The sequence below is a fragment of the Nyctibius grandis genome, chromosome 10 (assembly GCF_013368605.1).
Source record: "Nyctibius grandis isolate bNycGra1 chromosome 10, bNycGra1.pri, whole genome shotgun sequence".
NCBI lineage: Eukaryota > Metazoa > Chordata > Aves > Nyctibiiformes > Nyctibiidae > Nyctibius > Nyctibius grandis.
The window spans coordinates 10,456,068-10,476,275 of NC_090667.1; the positions used below are offsets into that span (position 1 = coordinate 10,456,068).

General features: G+C 43.0%; 1 protein-coding gene across 2 annotated transcripts in view; it reads right to left on the minus strand.

Moving 5' to 3' along the window:
* Positions 1-20,208, minus strand: part of NSG2 (neuronal vesicle trafficking associated 2) — a 34,502-nt gene that overhangs the window by 13,064 nt on the left and 1,230 nt on the right. Inside the window, exon 2 of one of the 2 annotated variants that reach the window (XM_068409489.1) lies at positions 7,481-7,564. In XM_068409489.1, coding sequence (XP_068265590.1) covers positions 7,481-7,564 — 84 coding nt within the window. Of the gene's footprint in view, positions 1-7,444; positions 7,565-20,208 lie in introns of both variants that reach the window. The other variant, XM_068409488.1, reaches the window with a different exon arrangement.

Sequence of the window (20,208 nt, forward strand, 5' to 3'; positions counted from 1 at the left end):
ACCTCCATGCAAGCTGTGAGGCCAACTGGGACACATACGACCTATCCTCTTCTCTTCCCATTACAGCCAGAGGAGGAGAAGGATGATTTCTGAGTTCAGGCAGAAAGATGATGAGCAACATTTCTCACTTCCTTTCATACACACCACAAGTGAGAGTCTGAATCCACACAGGTGCTAGTTTGCATCAGATGTAAGTAGATGCAAGGCCAGGCAGGGCTGGGCAGTGGATTTCTGAGAAAGGAGAAACTGTGACCCTCTGCATTGCACTGGAAAATATTCAACTTCTAAAGGCATTGCAAAGCTTGGGCTCTAGAGACAAGTCCCTCCATCACTGTCTGGAGAAGACTTAGGTGTAGTGAGAGCTGCCTGACAGCCCTGCAAGAAGAACATGCCCACTGCATCTGAGCCCACTAGGAGAGGAGATTACCTGATGATAGTTGAGAACCCCCAAGGGAGTGAATAAGCCTCCAAATCAGTTCCTGGAGACTGAAATCAAGCCCTTCATACTGACACCTCTCCAAGCCCCTCTTTGAATGCAAGACCCAAGAGGAAACCACTCTACCATCCCCGATGCTGGTGCCAGTGCAACAGGATGCCTGAATGCTGTTGCCACTGCTCCCCTGTGCCTGCCACCCTTCTGATTTTCCTCCACTTTGTTCCTTGTCCTCCTAGATCACACAGCCCATCCAAATGCTGCACAGCCTGGAAACAACATCTCAGCCACTTTAGCGATTATCACCAAAGTGAGAAAAATCTCTGTGTATTAGAGCATGTTCCCTCCCTCGAGCACCACTCAACATTAGTCAGTGTAATGGGATCTTTCAGCAGCCGTTCTGCATCTTCTAGATAACCGATGTGATGCGGCAGTCGCCATGGTAACATTGTTATTGTTAGTATTAAAAAGCAGGAAGGAAAATTGTCCTGCTCACACTCAGAGGAGTCCTTTCACAGAATCACAGAATGTTAGGGATTGGAAGGGACCTCAAAAGATCATCTAGTCCAATCCCCCTGCGGGAGCAGGATTACCTAGATCATATCACACAGGAACGCGTCCAGGAGGGCCTTTCTCTATGAGTTACTCCTGCCCTGTGGTAACTTAACAATTAAAGGAATCTTTAAATTTATTTAGCTATTTAACAGGCACAATGAAAAGTCCCACGCCATTTTTCTGAGATTCATTCCTTTGCAGGTTAGAGGAAGAACTATCAGCATAAAGCAATAGCCTACAGGTGAAGGCAGAACGTGCTGTGGAGAAGTTTGCAGGAGCCATGGCATGGAAGGGGAGTTTGGGAAGGGTGGGAGTGGGGAGCAGAGAGAGAGGAACGCTACATTTGGGGCTGGGGGTGTATGCAGCAGAGCGAGGGAGAGTTGCCACCTACACAGCTGCAATGGTGATGTGCCCTTTAAAAACAAGGGCAGGGTGGGCATGTAGATAAATGTATGCATTCGGGGAAATGAGGTGTTCCTCACAGCTATGCTCACAGTGCAGTCATTTGGCTGTCCAAAGGCCACACAGCAATTCTCTGCACCACAATGTACAAGACACGTTGTGCTCATGTCTCAGCGGATCTTACCTACAGATATAAAGTGATCAAGACCTGCTCCCCACCCTCCTCCACGAGCATACAAGCCTGGGTCTTTCCTTTCCTCTGAACTGCAATGCCCATCACACGAGGATCCTTCCACTACAAGATCCAGCTGAATGCGCTGGGGATTCGATGGGTCAGATTCTAGCGGTGCAAGCACGGGAAGCATCTTCCATTTCAGGAGAGCTGTTACAACAGGAAATCAAGCCCAGGCCCAGAAAAATCCTTCTTAACTAGGAGCCAAGCGTTTCAGATACTGGCTTGTTTTTGATAATGAACAATTATTGCATCAATGTCTGTTTTGCAGGGTGTGGCTGGAGACAAACTGATTTTGTTCTAAGTCTTTCACATTAGGTCAGAGGAAAATAATTGAGTATGAGCATTTCAATAACAGAAATGTTTGAATGGGTTCCACTATATTTTAAGAACCTCATGAAAAGTGTGGTGAATAATTACATCCACTGGTTACTGGATCTGCATCTAGCAGAGCAGTTTCAAGGTGGAGGGAGGAGAGTGTTGATCTAATGATAAGAAATATATTGTCATTGCATACTCAACAGGAACAGATTACACAGCCAGTGACTCTGAAAATGGATCTTGCCAACTTGTAGCAAGAAGAGTGAAGTTCCCAGTCTTCTTCAGAGAAGTAATGATCAATACATACAGATGATTTTTCCAGGTAGATAAATTGCTCACAAGAAAATGTCTTAAATATCTCAACTTCTCCCTCATACACCCACTCCCAACTTGTTCTGTTAAAGACAAGTACATAGTTTAATTATTCCAACTCTGAAAGACGGGTAACTTCAACTTTCTTAAGAAAATGATCCATGAAGAGGAAAGAACTGTGGAAGACTTGAGAAGTCAGAGAACTATGGCAGGTAACGATCATCCAGCTAATAGTCATTAAATCATTGCCTCCCTGAAAAGGCAGTGATGAATAGCTCTACGGCATTTAGTGATAACAGAGGTCAAACTGGTTTCATGTGAACTTACTTGTGTAATAAAGAGAGCAATTTGAGCAAAACCAGTAACCAACAGGCAGTTACATGTGTCAGTCCGACGCTCAGTGTTGCAAGCCTATGCTGAAAAATCACTCCAGTACCTTTTCTGGTGCTAGAAAACTCTAGACAAACTCAGGGTTAGCACAGGTCTACCTACACTCACTGGGTCTGTCTGGATCAAGCACAAAATCCATCAGCAACTATTCTCCAGCTTGTTTCTTCTTAAGCAAGGCGCTGATGTCTTGAACACAAGCTTCAGCTAAGTGACAGTCAAGAAAGTGGGTAGAAACCCACTCTTCACCTTTTAAATGCTTCTGGTTGATTTCTGTGTTATCTGGACTGGTTGGAAGACAAAAGGAGTCACTGGAAACCCCATCCTCCAGAATTAACAAGACTTTTCATTCAATGGATAATCTGCTTGAAAAGCAAAGGAGCATTTGATCTCATTTCAGTATTGATAGAAAGAAAAAAGGGCAGAAACTCACGGGAATAAAGATACTTGACTATCAGAGACTGTTCTTAAAAGCTGTAACGTAGGACATCACTGGCAAAAAGCAGCAGTAAGCCGTGCGTCAAATGCAAAGGGTTAGATCTGTTGTCCCACAAAGGAACATGATAGAGAGAGTCATCACATTTGCAGACCTTTTCTGGTGCACCTCGGTGTCATCACCCGATGACAAAGCATGGTAACATGCACTACCTTCAAAGCATGCAAAATGGAGGGCAAACACCAGGCACTATTCCCCTGCAGGCTGAGAAACCTTGGTATAGATCATCACTGCAAAATAAGATCTTTGCAGTTCAAAAACTTCCTAGAGGGACACACTCCAAAGGCATACACAGTCTGGAGGAGGCAAGGTCTATAAATCACTGCCAGTCAGCTTAGAAAAAATGTTGTCATTGCTGCTCTGTGGAGGAGTAAAAGGATAAAAGAAATTTCTTTTATGTACGGATGGCTCAACCGTAATGCTATTTTAACATCACTTTCTTGTAACCCATCTACACACAACTATTTAAACATTTGTTATAAAGTGTGTATGGGGTGACGCATCCAGCTGAAGAATAAGCCTAATTGGTCAAACTTCCAGGACATCGTGTGCTGAGCTATAGAGAATCATATTCTCATCTATTAGATGTGACAAGTTGCAGAAGCTATCTAAAATTCCTGGAAGAGGTAGTGTGAAATAAGAACTGCTGCCTAGGGACAGTCTCTTCTCTACAATAATTAAAGAGCTCAGATCTGTGCTATTCTGGATGGATGAGAAATATGCATGCATAAGCTTAGATTCTGGCTTTGTCTTGCTCATGCGAGAAAGTTGTCTAATAATTCATTAGCCTCTTCAATAAAAGATACCCAAAAGGCAGAATAAGGGGCATCTGTGGATTTGACTGCCATGTTCATGTGGCTCCAAAATTTCCCCCAGAGATCCTGCTCTTCTGTATAATGTAGCTACATGCTCAGAAAAAAAAAAAAAAAAAAAAAGAACTTGGGAAGAGTTTCCTTCTTCACTGAGAACATTCCAATACCAATTGACCAGAAGCAGAGAGGAAAGAAAAGCACTTCATAGATTGAAACAGGAATGTTAAAAACCCCTCTGGAGAGGTTATTAGTGGGTGGGGAGCACAGTCATAAATATGGAGTCCAGCAGCATTTTTCCACACACACACTCATGAATGATATTCACTTTGCCATATTTCTGTTTGAATCGATGATAATTCTACCCTGTGGGTGAAAAATAAAATACAAGACATCTCACTTGGTATTCTCCAGGATGCCAAAGTATTGCAACAGCAGACAGGAGAGGACCTCTTGGCTATTTCTTTGCACCCTCTTACTGTCCTGTCTCTTTCCCCAGCATACAGGTACCACTTGCTGAGATGTATTTCTCCTCACATGCAGATTAGCAGAGCTGTAGTAGCAAAACAGCTCCCTATGAAAACCCTCGAATTCAAGCATTGCTGGGGACTCACACTAGTTGTACAGAGGGTGGAAGAACATGCATTTCCCATACATGCTGCTGGATACAGATCTGATATTTGGAGCACACTAAGCCAATGGACCATCTTCATTTGGATGGGCTTTTCACCTTCCCCTCCATCATTTCTCTTGCAGAAATCAATGGGATGATTTACTTGCTTCTGCCAGTGTATAGCTACCAGCAGTCTGGGTCAGGTATAGATGAATACTTTAATTTTAATCAGTGTGTTAGCAAGAAGGTGTGGATGAAATTTCCAATGCACCACATACTTGAAGGCTATACAAAACAACTAGCCAGCAAAAAAGATATGATGATCTCATATATATTATCTTTTTTTAAGCTTTTAAAAGTGTAGCCAAAATGAGATAATAAAAGTATTTACTATGATTTCCTCTTACAAAAAACAAATGTAAAATGATTTCATCAGTACCAGATAATAGGCCTGCTTATAACCAGAGGGCAGTATTTTTCATAACTTCACTAAAAATATGCACTGGTATAAAAATGTGGTGCAATAAAAAAAAAAGTACAAAAGATAATGAAATATCACCTATTATCTCAGCTCATTTTTGTCAGGAAATAATACTACAAACTTAATACGATACATGGAAGTGTTATGAATAGCAGGCAGGGAGAGGCTTATAGTCTTATCCAGTATTAGACGAGGGGCTGAGTGATTAATAAGTTGACATTGAAGAGCAGAGAATGGAAATCACATGGACTTTAGGGAAAGGAAACAGCTTAAAAATGAAACTGTCACGCTGCCAGACTGCATAGGAAGAGGCACAGCTCCCACAGCCATCCCCACCGCGCAGCAAAGGCGAAGGGAGCTCAAACCTCTGCCAGGGCTGCGCTCGCCGCTGGAGCCTCCGGCTGCCCCACGCCTGCTGCTGTGCAGCCCCGTGCACACATGGGAAAGAGCGGTGAGAGAACTGCACCGAAAACAGGAAGATGAGAGGAACAGCTACACTGAAAGGAGAGGTTTGAATGCAACAGCAAGTTGGGGGTTTGAAGAACGGGAAAAATAAGATACCCTATAGAAGGAGTAGATGAAATGAGATTTATCCATCGCAGTGGATGAGCTATGTATCTAACTTATGGGCCTCCAGCATGCACAGTGCGTAAGGATGAGATGTTTTTCATTGCTTTTTTAAATAACAAGACCAGATCTTCTGATGGGATTAAACTGACCTTAACATTGTTCAGGGCTGCAGGATTGTTTTAAATACCCAACGAAGCACTGCTACTTACAACATCAACAATAATGCCATTTATTGCAGGTCACAAGCCAACACATCGCTTCCAGAAGACTCTGCATTCACTGTTGTTTCTCAGGCACATTGTGTCTGGTTCTGATTTGTATATTGTTCACACTGGAAAATGTCTGCTGTGGTTTCCAAGGCTGCAGATTTAACTGGCTAATTCACTGTTTACTTTACCAGCGGTACCAACAGAGTCACTATTGGTGGTAAATAGGTACTACACACGCAATAAGATCAGCTAAGAATTCAGTCAAAATCAACAGCATGTAAGCCCCTGATAAGTAATTTAGATCACAACATGTGATGTCCACTGAAAAAAAACCCAAGAAGCGATAAACATTTATTCATAGACCTCTTAAGGGTAAATTATGGCTTTAAATATCCTGGATGAAAGAACAGAATTGTCCTTGTGAAATATATGTTAGTTAATTTCTAGAAAAAACAGAAACAGTGCCATTCTGTAGTGCTTCAGAAGAGAGCAGCTAAACATTTCTCCTTTCAATAAGTAGAACAAGCCTTATCTTGAAGTTTATAAAGAAAGAATGGTAACAATTTTTCTGGATCACATCAGAATTTTAAAAGTGATAGTTTTCTTCTAAATTACTAGAAAATAATTATAATAAACTTCTTTCTTTATTGCAAAACTAAGAACGACTGGGCCAAATGAAAGACTATTCAGTTCCTTGAGTCAATTCCTGTTAATGTCAAGGATGATACACTTTCATAAAAATTCATAAGCCCAATCCTAGCTTTTCAAGGAGCAGGACTATATCTAGGCAATGCTTACTCTTCATGTTTTCTACTTAAACCACTGATATTTCCTCTGACTTCGGAAATGTGAAATCAGATCTCACATTTTTATCACTCACATGCTCGGTGGTTTAGGAAAAGCACCATATCTTCTCAATGAAAAGGAAGAAAATACTAACAGCTACACGCTTGGAGTCTAATTTTAGGAGGAACTGAGCCATTCTAATATGCTGCAGTCAACAGGAACTGAGAGCACTCAATAATTCATGAGTTTCTTTCCATGTTTGAGTAGAGCCTGTTGAAAATTTCTCAGGGAAACATTTTTCATCAGAAAATTCCAATTCCTGTGAACCAAAACTTCTTACAGGACAGGATACGCTTGGATACTTGTCTAGTATATCTTTTTATCCAGTTTGAAATAGCTTTTAATCTATAACAGAATTCTATAATAATATTTTAAATATGAAAAGGGTTGCTTGACAGTACAAGACAAAATAATTTTTAAAAGATGAAACAAAGTGTTTCAATCAGTCTTCACTGTGATTTGTTTTTTCTTTTTAAACACAAACGTTTGAGTAGAAGAAAGATTCAAACACGTTTTACTTTCAGTTTGGGCTGGAAAACATTTTTCATAACTTTTCCTGGGAAAAGAAAAACATTTCTTACTCTAGATCTAGTTATGAAGTATTTTCATGCCTGTCCTAAAGAAAAAAAAAAGCCTTATACTCATGCAGATAAACCTCTCTTTTACCCTAGCGATGAGTGGAGTGTTAAATTTGTGATGTCTTTACTGTCACTTTGATTCAGCTATTTTAAAATGAATGGCATTTGCATTAGAAGGCAGCAGAATAACCATTTCTTACCTTTAGTCTTTCTGTTACACCATCAGTGAAACTGACTGTGAATTCAGCAATTTTGGGCACTCTGAGTTTTCCTTTGTTCTTCTGGTCAGGCTGATATTCTGTTCTTGTCTTCACAATTACCTAGAAAATATCAACTCTTTTAAGGTTTCTGCACACAGCATACATTTTTTTTTTGTTACCTAAGCTTTTCTATATAAACCATCCCCTGGACCTACACAAGTATCTTCGAACCACAAATTAACACAAACTCATCATACACTCAGGAACTAAAAGAGATAGATAAATAGTCAGGCAGATACACAGACCTGGGACAGTGAGATTATCACACTGAGTCTTAAAATAGCTGACAGCAAAATGTTTAACACCCACTTTTGCTTAGGACCAGGCATATAATTCTTATATTATATTCAATAGGCAGAGCACGCAAAATAACAGCCCAACCTAAAGAAGCACCTCACGTATTAAAGCCCTGTCCTAACAAGTTCCACTGAAGCCAATTTAAATTTAGGCCATTTGATACCTCATTTATTCAGGCTCCAGATTATCAATATTAATCTCATACTACCATCTTGGGTTTTCCCCAGAACACCTCAGTGTCATTTGCTGACTAATACAGGTCCTACTAATCTTATAAAAATGAGGTGTCTTACGCCAATGGAGAAGCTGTAAGTGGCTTTTAAAAGTGTACAATCAAATTACCAAAATTGCATCGTCAATCTACATTGAATTTATTTGTAACCCAGAACGACCCTAAATATTTTGGGTAAAATCCACCCACTGCAAACACAGAAAAGGTAACACCTAATGCCAACAGCTCCCAGAGGGATGAGCATCGGGGCTGTACTCCGAAACTAATGGCCCTTCAGAGGAGTGAGTGTATCCATCCCATTATACAGAAGAACCTTAAAAGCCTACCCATCCATGAGCCTATGCAGCTGAACAGTGGTGTGAGAGCATGCCAGCACAGCCACACTATCTTAATCTCCCTGGGAACTGCAAGAGAAGACAAAACGGCCCCGTCTTCAGCACTGGCCAAGAGCTGGAGCTCATCACTAGAAAAGGGGCTGTGGTTGTCGGTATGCACCACCACTGCACTTCTGCACAGGATTTCCAGGGACACGGTCCACACAGCATACAATGGTTTGGTGTGGTTTGCAAGATTCAGATAGGTTAACCACAAAAGGATAGAAAGACCATCAAAGCTCTCGATCCCAGGGCCAACACTTCCACTTTTTGGTCTCCCATTCTGAATTGTAGGACTACACAGCCATCAGCCTTGTCAAGGTGAAAATTAAAATACTCCAGGAGTGGTGACTGGTTCATATGAGTGACAACAGTGATCCTAAAGCTCTTTGTTAGAAAAAAAGTCTTGAAGGATTGAAAAAGATTAAGTGATGCACAAGGTTGAGTTACCAGCTAATGAAGAACTTATTTCCAAATGAAGATAGCAAAGTCTGGTTTGAACCAGAGAAAACCCCAGGTATTTAATCCTCCTGCACTTAATGCCATGTGAAAATCAGAGTGAGAGAAAATCAGCGTGGAGTCATAAGCCAATTTTCTGGATTCAAATGCAAATCATTAAAGACTGATGAATATTTACATCCTTCAGCAAATCCCTCTCAATAATATTTATTACAGCAGCATTTGCAACATTAAGACTTGGGAAGAAGAGGGGACAAAAAGCCACCCAAATATATTTATGTTAGCATTTAGGAACTCAGGATTTCTGATCACACAACATAGATGATGGGATATGACACATGGGGACAACCTTGATTCGGTAGGTTTGGGATGAACCCTAACCCTACTCTGAACCTACCATTGAATGTAATCCCACTATGCTCTGAAATGCAGCCCAGCACACCATAGACCAAATAAAGCAAAGCTCCTTCTCCACCCAGGACAAACTGGCTCAGGTTAGCTCTGAGTTACAAACAAGCAATAATCTCATTTTCTCACTCAAAAGAAGGCAAGTGCACTCAGGACTCCACGCAGCTGGCCCCGAGCTTTCCAGCCTCCTTGCTGGCCTTCTGTAAACCCAGTACAGTAAATTACAGAGTGCCAGCCATCAACACCCACCAAACACTGTTCAGAAATGGCACTCGTTCTGTTTTCAAACCTACCAGTCACAATATCCAATTCTCCCAAATTCATGCTTCCTGCCTGGTATAAATCTTAGTTGCAGACAAAATCTTTAAACATACATGGGGGCTTTTCCACAAACTTTAACGTTAGGTCTTAATGAAGGACCATGAAGCCAGAATATAAGAAAAAAACCTTAAAAGCCTTACTTGTGATATAGTTTAAGATATAATTTAATTTTCTTCCATTCCTTGTCATTAACGCCAGGTTTTTTAAGGGTATTTTTCAACCTGTTGTTAGATTCAACCAACCAATATCTTATAAGCAGGAAAGTTTGAATTATGCTGTCTACGGGGATACAGCATGAGACTGAAAGTAAACCCACACAGCCCTTCACAATGCATCAGATTCAAGTCCAGTAGCAATGTCTATCATGTCTGTGCATAAGTAAGCTCAGTCCCCAACCAGATCAGAAGCTACTTGAAACCCAATTTGCTGACTGTGCCAGCAGCAAAATGTGTGTGTGCGCAGAGCCACAGCCATCCTGATGGTCAGTGTTTTGTAGAGAAATTTGCAGAACTATGAAAAAGCTTTAGTAGAGGGGGTAAGAAGTACCTTTGCTAAATGCCTTTTGGCGTTGCAAAAGCCAAATAATTGCTCTCCAGAAGTATCTTTGTCAGACACCTGGTGGAATTACTCAGCAGAAGAAAGCACAGTCAGTAAGGTCTCCTCTCTAAAGGAGAGCACAGAAATAAAATGACAAAGGACAAACAGAAAACTGAAAACCTCTAGTGCGGGGGTAGCATTCAATATTGTGGCAGTAACGATAAAAATGCAATTTTGCTGCGAGCACGGGATGCACATTTAGAAGAAAGGAGCTACCTCTTGTTCAGTCACCTACAGTCTAAATAAATAAGCCTGAGCATGGATCCCACAGCAACACTCACCCCCTCTCCATCGGGAAGCCCACACAAAGGCTTCTGGAAATTGAGTTGTGTTCATCACACTCCTTGAGCCTCCTGCCCTAGTGAGACCACCCCAGCCAGGGCTGCCTCAGCAGTACCCAGAGACCGGAGTGAACGCTGTCAGATGGTAACACATGGATACACAGACCCCACAACATACATTTTTTAGCGGAGCATTTGCTACACCGACAGCTTCCCATGCGTGTGTCAGCTGTGAGCGTCTCAGAAACAAGGCTAAATGAGAGCTGGTCAAAACCCAAAAGAACTTTTCTAAAGCACCAAGTGTTAATCTAAGTGCAAACTTAGAAAAGGAATAATTAATCTTACAAAGTAAATTTTCTAGATTTTTATCATTATTGGGTTTTGCTGTTGTGGTTGGTTGTCCTGTTTTCATTTTCCAGTTTTCTGAGTCGGTTTGGGTGGGAAAGAACATTTGCCTTCCCCCGTTCCCTGCCATCAGTCCTTTTCCACCTTTTCTTTCCATTTCGTCACAGAGAAAAAAATTCCTGGCAGTAAAGTCTTCCAGAAATTCTAACCAAATTGCTGTTGGATGTACAGTAACAAAAACCCCACTGACTCCACAGTCAGTGCAATGATCAGCATTCATTTATCACTGGCTGCCCCAGAGCAGTTCCATCAGACCCAGGATCCCACTGCTTCAATGCAAACAAGGTACATTTATCTCGCACCACGACAGGTTTCCCCGGAGAGCTACTGGCGTTTATTACAATCCGCAGCAAATACAATGATCCCCATTCCCTCTTCTTGTCCATTTTGCAGCTTTGCTGACTTCAGTAGAGTTATTCTTGATTGAAACCAGCGAAAGGGCGTATGAAATTGGGGTCCTGTGTCAGCTGCAATTCAAAGCAAACCGAAGTGAAAGAAATGCCCAGCTCCTCATTCCATCCTCTGCAATGCTGTTACGGTGGAAATGAACTGCTGCAAGGGGGTAACCTCCAGTGCTGGCAGCACTGCCTGGCTGGGCTCCGGCCTCCTAAGTACAGACAATAAATGCCAACAATCGAACCAGTGCTTAAGTGGACAAGTAGCCTCTTGAATACTCCCAAAAAAAGACAATTAGCCCCATGTCCACCCCCACTGCAGCAACACCATTCTGCCCATTCTCTGCACTTGCCTCCTCGAGCTCTCACCTCCTCCTGCAGGCTCCCTAAGGCTTGTCTTAACTCACACTCCTCATGGCGAGAAGGGTCTGGTTGGTTTAGGTTGGCATCCCTAACCGTGTGCTTACTGGGGCAGAGAATTATTATTATTATTACTGTTATACCTGCACATTTGCAAATTAATATTAAAAAGCAAGAACAGTCCCATCAGCTTTTTGGATTGTCTGAGCCTTTGTGATTGCTGGATAAATACCCTTTGAACGTTTTTTGGACACTTGTCAGCCTTTGTGTTTCATTATCTAGGTCCTGATTCAGCACCGGCTTATGCCTGTGCCTCACTTTGTGCGTTGTGATCATCCACCAAAGACAGCAGCCTCCCTGCCAGCTCAGTCCAGCCTATCATCTGCAGCACTTTCAAGCCAGTACTATGGATGGAGTCTAGAAGAATACTAGCTCAGGGGATCTCTCTGCAAATTATGTTGCTGCTGTAACCTGTTCTCAAAGTTTTCACACTATTTCCCAGAGAGCCTCCACCTTTAAACTGCCAAGAGACTGTGCTGCTTATGACAGATGCAATAAATTAATTCCCTGGGACTTTCTTCATTTTACATCCAAAATAAACCTGTTCTTTGAAAGTAGCTTCCTAGCTGAAGTTTGCAGACTGATTGTAAGAGTACAAGAAAAGAGAAAAGGGCTTCCACAGAGCAGCAAAAAGACACGTCTAATTATGGGAATCCACACTGCCAGCCCTTGCAGCTTCCTCCAAAACAAAGTTTACCTACCATTCGAACTCATTAACTTCCAATTCAGTGAAGCACTTAAGCATTCAAGTAGTCCTATTAATATCAGCAGGATTAGTCAGATATTTAAAGTTAAGTGTGCATTTAAACACTTTGGCCAGATTGGAGCTTAAGGTGGCTTCAACCACCTTCCCACAGCCAGTTATAATACGGTTGGCCAGGGCTCCTGTAGCATTCTTCAGTAAGACCACTCAAAGCACTTTACATACCAGCATGATCCCAGTATCTCCATATTACTGATAGGGGAGTAGGCAAAAAAAAGAGGAAAAAAAAGAAGCTTAGTAACATGCTGAGTCACATCGGCAATTGGTTGGTTGAGTCAGAAAGACAGACCACAGCTCGCTGATATTTACAGTGCACCATGTTTTCTCTGGTTTTCATTAACTGAGCGATAATAGTAGCTCCAGCACATTCTCCATTTAAATATAACATTCTTGGGATTAGGGGCTAGCAGGAGATATGGCTGGGGTGGGTAGGAAGTCAGACACTCTATGGAAAATGGCAGCTCTGCAGAATTGTTGTCCTCAATCATTCTAGGTTAGCAGATGTAGTAACACTCTCCATGTCTTAAAAGGTTCTTACTTTCTCTTCTTTCTTGCATCTTCTGGTTCCTCATTCCAGTCCCTCAAAGGCTTTCCTGCAAGACCTCAGTAGCAGTCTATAGAGAATGGCCTGTAAAAGTTACAAAAACCCAAACACGACAGGACAACAAGCCATATCTACCATGCTGCTCCACACAAGCAAGATTTTTCTAATGATGCTGTTTGCTAATACATTTATCAAGTCCTAAACCTAAATGCACTTATTATTCTAGGCTTAATGCTAGTGACACCGCTGGAATCAATAGGAAACCTTTCCTCAGCTTTAATGAATGCAGGACCAGGCACCTTCTCTGTAGTGATGCTTTGGAAAATTATAGGTGTGCTGAGGTGAGAAACAACAGATGAGAGTCTGCGTACACCAGCAGGAAATCCATCATCGACAACCTTGAGAAAGTAAACAGTAGGAGAGTGCTGGGAAATCAGAGATTTTGGATGCTGAAAGAAAAAAGAAAGCAAGCTTCTACCCAAGTGGACTATAAGAAAAGCATTTGCTTTCAGGAGGAAGGAGCAGAGTAGACATGAAATGTGACAAATGGAAAAATATCGCATTAAGCGTGGAACCTTAAAAAGGATTTTCCTGCAATAGGATGAAGTAAGTGTTTCCGAAAATGAACTGATATGAATTCTGAGTCTTGTCTCAGACTGGCTAAATGTAACATCATTTATTGCCACTTTATGTTTGCGTTTGAGCTCTACGGTTTTCCCTGAAGAAATGAGTAATAATATTTAACATAACTGGCATTGTGAAAACTTTAAATTATTCATTTGGAAAAGGACATGCAGCCCTGCTGTAATTCCCACTTCACTGCCACGGTGCATGTAATATATTGTGGTTCAGGTGCTGCAAAGTGCAAACCATAAAAATTTAAAATACTACTTCCCGGGATTATTAATAATGAAGAGTCTCTCACTCAGAGTGGCTTTCAGATTGACAGAGGAGATAAACAAAATGTGTTTCTCCTGCCAAGGAGAAAGGTTCCCTCCAGGTTCAAAGCTGGACTGTGTAGTCCCACAAAATGGTTGTAACACATCCATCAGTTTCCGTGTGGATTAGTCATGCTCGCTTTTAAATTAAAATGAGACTCTTGGCTTCCAAAGACGTGCCTTTCTTCATTCCTTGCACAGAGAAAACAGAAAATGCAAACTTATCTCTGACACCAACATCGTGGTTTCCTTTGCCTTCATTACCCAACTGAGCATCAACAGATGCTCAAGAGAAAGACCTTAGACGGAGACCCAGCTGTAGCATGCTGTCCAGGTTACTGACGATGGCAAAATGGTGACCCCCAGTCTTGGCACTAAATCTGCTGTGATGGAGCTGGTTTCTATGCTTATGCGCTACAAGCCAAGGGATGGCTACAATTCACCACTGGCTCACACACAAATTTCTCCAGTGACTTACAAGCCCTAATCCTCACACACAGCCAGTTTCAAAGAGCAAATGAGATGTGCACATTGCCAACAGTTGCTGAAGTTGAAATACTTAGAAGTACAAGAGTATAGGAAAAGAGATGGAAAAACCATGTTTCAGGGCTTAAAACAATCTCTTTCTTTGCAGGCTTAGGATGAAACATTCATAGACATGAGCAGCTCCATGCCTACTGCAGCATCTCCTGTACCTCCTTCTGACTCTTGCACTGGCTACAGCTAGAAACAGGACATGTTGGACTGGATGGACTAGTAATCTGAGACTACCTGGCAAACACCATGCTGCAAATTTCCAAATTTTTAGACAATAAGGTCTTTAAAACCTTTCCCCAATAATTATGACTATGTCCCATCCCATGGGAGATGCAGAGATGCTTCCACATCTACAGGATGAACACACCACAGCAGGCAGATTTCCCAGAGATTAGTATTAAAACTGGCATTTGGGGTGTATGTAATGGTAGTCCCCATGGCATCCTAGCTGCTATTTGAATACATGGAATGTCTGAAATATCAAGCAGCAAAAAGAAGGTAAAAAAATAAGGATGCCTGGGGATCAAATCCATAGTCAATGGAGACAGCCACAGTCAGTAGAAACACACTGTTGTTTTTTTTTTTCCCTGTATCAGCTCATCTAATGGGTGTTGTGCTGGAAATGAGTTTGACAGAGGGTGGTAGAAACGAAGTGGTCTCCTGAATCAGTGCCAGGAGGATATTCCAGGCATAAGGAACATCACAAAAGGACAAAGACAGCAAATGCAATCAGTCCTGGCATCACCGATGAAAGGCAGCACAGAATGCAAAGGCTGCATTGGGAGCTGAAACCAGCTGAGAAGGGAAAGGCATAGCTCGCAAGCACAAAGGGAGCTTGGAAATTATTCAGCTAAGTCTCCCTACAAATCCCTAGGTGACCATAACCATCAGGAACACACAGGAGGCTGCAAAGGGGTGACAAAAACTGATTTCAGTAGGTTCAGCCAGGAGAGGGTATAGCAAAGCAGACAAAAGAATCAATCACTCTGCTGTAGTGATGGTAAATTGGCCAGGGTAAATTAGCAGAGCTCCACTGATTGCATCTAAACTACGCTGACTTACACTAGTCAAGAATCCTGCCCAGTCTTACTTTCCAGACCAGTGAGTAACTGGTATGGGGGGTTCACTTCACGGTCTTACTGAAATAACTTACACCTTCAGCAAAAGGCTTTCATGTTAGAAAAAAGAATAGATTGCACCAGGCTCAGCCAAACATCCGTGCCCTAACACGCTTTTCCTGTGTCCATTTCTGCTGTTTCTGCCAAATGCAGCCCTAGGAATTGCAGTGCAGACATAGCTGGGTTTAAGAGAGGCAATGGAGCTAGCTCACAAAGGCAGGCAGAGCCACCTTTAAACCACCTAATGCAGACACCGGCAGCAGCGCGGTTAAGGAGAGAAATTTCTGCACAGGCTACACAAATCCTGAGATTTTCTACAGTGAAGAGCTGCAGTAGCAACACGTTATCTGTACGCGAGCGAGGCGGCTGACCGCTGCCCCAGGTGCCTGCAAAGGCTGCGAGCACACGCCCGGACCGCGGCAGCCCTGCGCGGGTGGATCGCGGGGAGCGGAGGGGTTCGGTGTGCGGGGGGAAGGCTCGCCCGATAGCAGCTGCACCCAAAGAGGAGGAGCATGGACCGCCAAGAACCTCAAGTAGAGCTGTCCAAAACATGCAGACAAAATCAAAAACATTACCCCAGAAACCCTGCACTGCCAGAGCGTGCGTTGCTGCAAATATTTATTACAGCTTAATGAGCAGAGGCAGTGTTTACATTCAAACACACATCTAGAGGACAAATGGATTTGCACAGTGCAGGAGGGGGACAAACGCCACGGGAGAGGAAGGCTCAGACTTTGGTATTTGTCGGGATTAGGCAGAGTATCCCAAGTGGAGGAAGGAAAGGATGGGGAAACGCAAGACAGCCTGCCTGTTCCTTCATATTTGCAATGCTCTCTTTTTATTCCCCTCCTTTGTTTTATTCATGCTTTCTTTCCCTTTGCATCCTCCTCCTCCCTTTTACTCTTCCTTCCTTCAGCTGCCACAATTATCAGCCCTGCCCCATCTCTCCTTTTGCCACTTGCTCCATCCCACCAAACTCCCCGGCAGCGTGAGCAGGAGCATGGACGCCTGCCCCCGGCTGCCCCCAGACCCCCCCCCCAGCCAGCAGCCGGGAAGGCTGAGCTGCCTCTGGCCCCACTGCGTGTAGCAGCACCTTGAAACCAGCTCCAGGCTGCCCTGATGGCGTGTGCCTTCAGGCTGGCTCGAGCCGCTTCGCAGAGGGCTGGCCAACATCAGTGTTTCAGCACAGAGCTGCAAGTAGTCCCCTAGGTACAAAAGCACTCATCCGGCGTACTATTAATTACGCCTGCTCAGCTGGCCAGGACAAAACATTATTTTCTGTTACAGCAATAGGGACAGGCTGTGAACACAAGGGACCCTCCTGATCTTCAGGAACTCCTGATCCCTCTGTGTAAACGCGTGGCCTCGGCCACTCGGAAAGGGGTGCGGCCAGGGAGGGCAAGAGGCAGGAGCACGGTGGCGGGGGGGGGGAAAGCATTTGAAGAGAGTAGTTACATCTATTTTTTTTCTTTCTTGGGTTGGATGGCAGGAATTTGTCACCACAGAAATTATTTCTCAAGCCTCCAGATGCATTCAAAATAAAGAACAATGGACCACATGATAAGCCTTCTGCAGCTTTCCCCACAAAAGAGATGCCGGGTGTTTTTTTTCCAGCCCTGACAATAGCTTTTATGCACTTTTGTGTTATGTAAAATTAGGATTTTTACTGCCAGAACAGAGGCATTTCCTGCTGGATTATACTGAAGCGAGCCTGAGACCAAGGGGTCCCCAGTTGTTGGTCTCATTTAAAATTTCAGTGAAACAGTATGGTCCCTGAAAAGCTGCATATCTTTTAGCATTATCATTGCAGGGACACGTAGCAATTCCAGCTGAAGCACTTTGTCTACGCCTAGGAAAACAAGTGAACAGCTAGCCTTTTCTCCTTTGGTCCTAGAAGAAAAGAGACTTTTTTTTCTTCTTTTTGAATAAGAAGAAATTAAATTCAGACATAAAAAGCCAGGTCAGGGGCTTGTCACCGGTGATGGCTATTATTCCTGTTGCATGGATGGATTTTGGCAAAAAGGCCACGCAAAAATGATTTAAGAGCATCTGTCTCTGCCGTCTCCAAATGCTGCCCCAGCAAGAGAACAGGGGTCAGGGGAAATGCTTGAAGATAGTCAATAAATATGAATACACAGCAGGCTTAGCACCCTAGGGGAGAAATTACTGTCCCGGGTACATTTCTCCCCTTGCAGCCATACAACTGCTGACAGAACGACGAGAATGCTGATGCTGCAGGAGGAACAGCACGAGCCTTGGGAGGAGACATCCTCGTTTGGTGGAAAAATAAATAGTCAGTCCACTGGCCAGTAATTTTTTTAAAAAAAAAGGTTGCCAAATTCAAGCTTCCTGAATTCCAGCCGGGATTTTTCCAACAGCATCAAGGTGGGAGTCAGAGGGAGCTGCTAAGCTCACAGCACTTTGAAAAACAAGCCTGTTAGGAAAGTATCCGCAAAAGGACAGCCAATAAGTTTAAGCATACCTTTAAGCAAGTGTTTCCCCCTGTCACCTCCCCCCGCCCCCCTCCTCCCGATTTCTTATAATCAAGGAACTATCTGAAAAGAGATGGGCTTCAGGGATTACATCACATGAGCAAAAGCCTCGTTTTTATATTCTTTCTCTTTATCCCTTCTCTGAAAGGGGAGCCCAGCACAGAAAACACTTTGAAAGAGATGAAGCTATAGTGAAACACCTACAGAGGTTAATGCTGTCACTTCGAGTGACTCTCAAGTGATCCAGTTACAAAAATATCCTTAAAATTAAGAAAAATAAGGTATTTAAAGCCCTTAAAATGCAATTTTCAGTCTGTAGATTCCATAGGCTTTGTGGGGTGCTTTTAAGGATGTGCAAAGGTAAGTATACTGACAAACAACAGGTTTTTCTTCAGCTTGTATGCAGGTGTCTAAGACTCAACTGGAAAAAGCCTATAAACAGAGCTTGCAAACCTTTGCCATGCAACAGACATACACCAGGTGAAGGCATTACTGCACACTGGTAATAACAGCAGTTGGGTTGCCCTGCACAGAGCTAGTACACCCTTGGATCACCAGCCAAAGCCTGCAGTACTCCTCCTTTACCAGACAGACTGAAGCTAGAGCAGGTACACAGCCCCAGGATGCAGTCAAACCTCACTTGCTCTGGTTTTGGTGCACCCTGAATTGCCCCTGATCCAAGGTTACATCCAGGTTGAGAACTCACATTGTCTTAAATGAAGATACCTTCCAATAGTGAAGAGAAGCCCAGAAAAGGGATCATTTAGCAGGGATTTTTTTTTCTTTTTTTTTAGATTTCACTTACAGGAAAATGCCAGGGTGCACCAGCTCTTTGTTGCAGTGGCCAAGGCAATGTGATCCGCAGCAGCTGATGGGCAGGCAGGGAGCAGGGCCAGGAGCATTCCCTCCCTGTGGCTACCAGTGAGCAGCAATGGGTTTGCATTTCAGAAAACAAGGGAGCAAAACCGTTCTGAGCTGTTGCACACAGACCCTAACACCAAACCCCTGCTGGCTCTGGTCATACATCCCATGCAAGCGGCACAGAAAGCGCCTTGGCTTACGTTCTCACTCTCTCAAGCTAAAAACCAACTGGTAGCAGGTTTTAGGAATAGATAGAACAAAAGTCAAATCAATTTTAGTTGGTTTGTTTTTTAACCCTGCCTCCTGACTGCAAGGCAAGTCCAAACAAGAACACACTCTGAAAGACTTGCAATCCATGTCTACTCTTCCTCAGGTTCACAGTCTGACTGAATTCAGTAGCAGCTTTGCTAAGTACAAAGCTGAAATTTCCTATCACTTAACCTTTGCCCAAGCTGTTCACCTGAAGCTCAACTCCTTATCAGCAGGTCTTTAAACAGACCTTCTGCCCCAGGGTGAACTGCCCCCAACAGAATCTGTTCTACAAAGAGCAAAGGAAACAGATTGTGAATTATTTTGCTTTTATCATAAATAACCTCTCCTTCTTGTGAACGGTTCTCCAGTCACGGTTAACTCCAGGCCTGCTGCACATCGGAGCTGGACCACAGCCCGCAGAAATCAATACCATTGACTCTAATGAGATCTCAATCATGCTCAGCACTCTTGCAGATATATCCCACTCTTCCAACAAACAAAGAAAAATATGGATGTCAGTAGATGCACTGACAGTAATGTATGCTAATGAAGGTAATGTAACCTAACAACATGTGAATTATTGATGTCGGCATGTTTAAACAGAAAAATCAGCAAGGAATCACACCAGACCAATACACTCCAGTGTTTGCTCACCAAGAGGCAATTGGAACGTGATGGCTGTGAGAACACTCATTACTACTTTATTAGCTTGAAAGGATTTTTGTTAGGTTATCCATGTCTCACCTGATACATACGTCATTTAAATTTCACATCTTATGACACCGCGTGACCTCAGTGAGCCATTTGTACTAGCATCAAATGAGTTACTTTTACACATCTATACTTTCCTCTGAACTTTTCAGACGTTCATGATAAATCATGCTTTGCCTGAATTATTTTTCCTTAATCTTATTTATCAGAGTCATAGATAAAGGCTGCTTTAGTCTCTCATTCACAACAATTCACAGCAGTGTAACTCTTCTGAATGCAGCGAAGTTGCTCCTGATTGC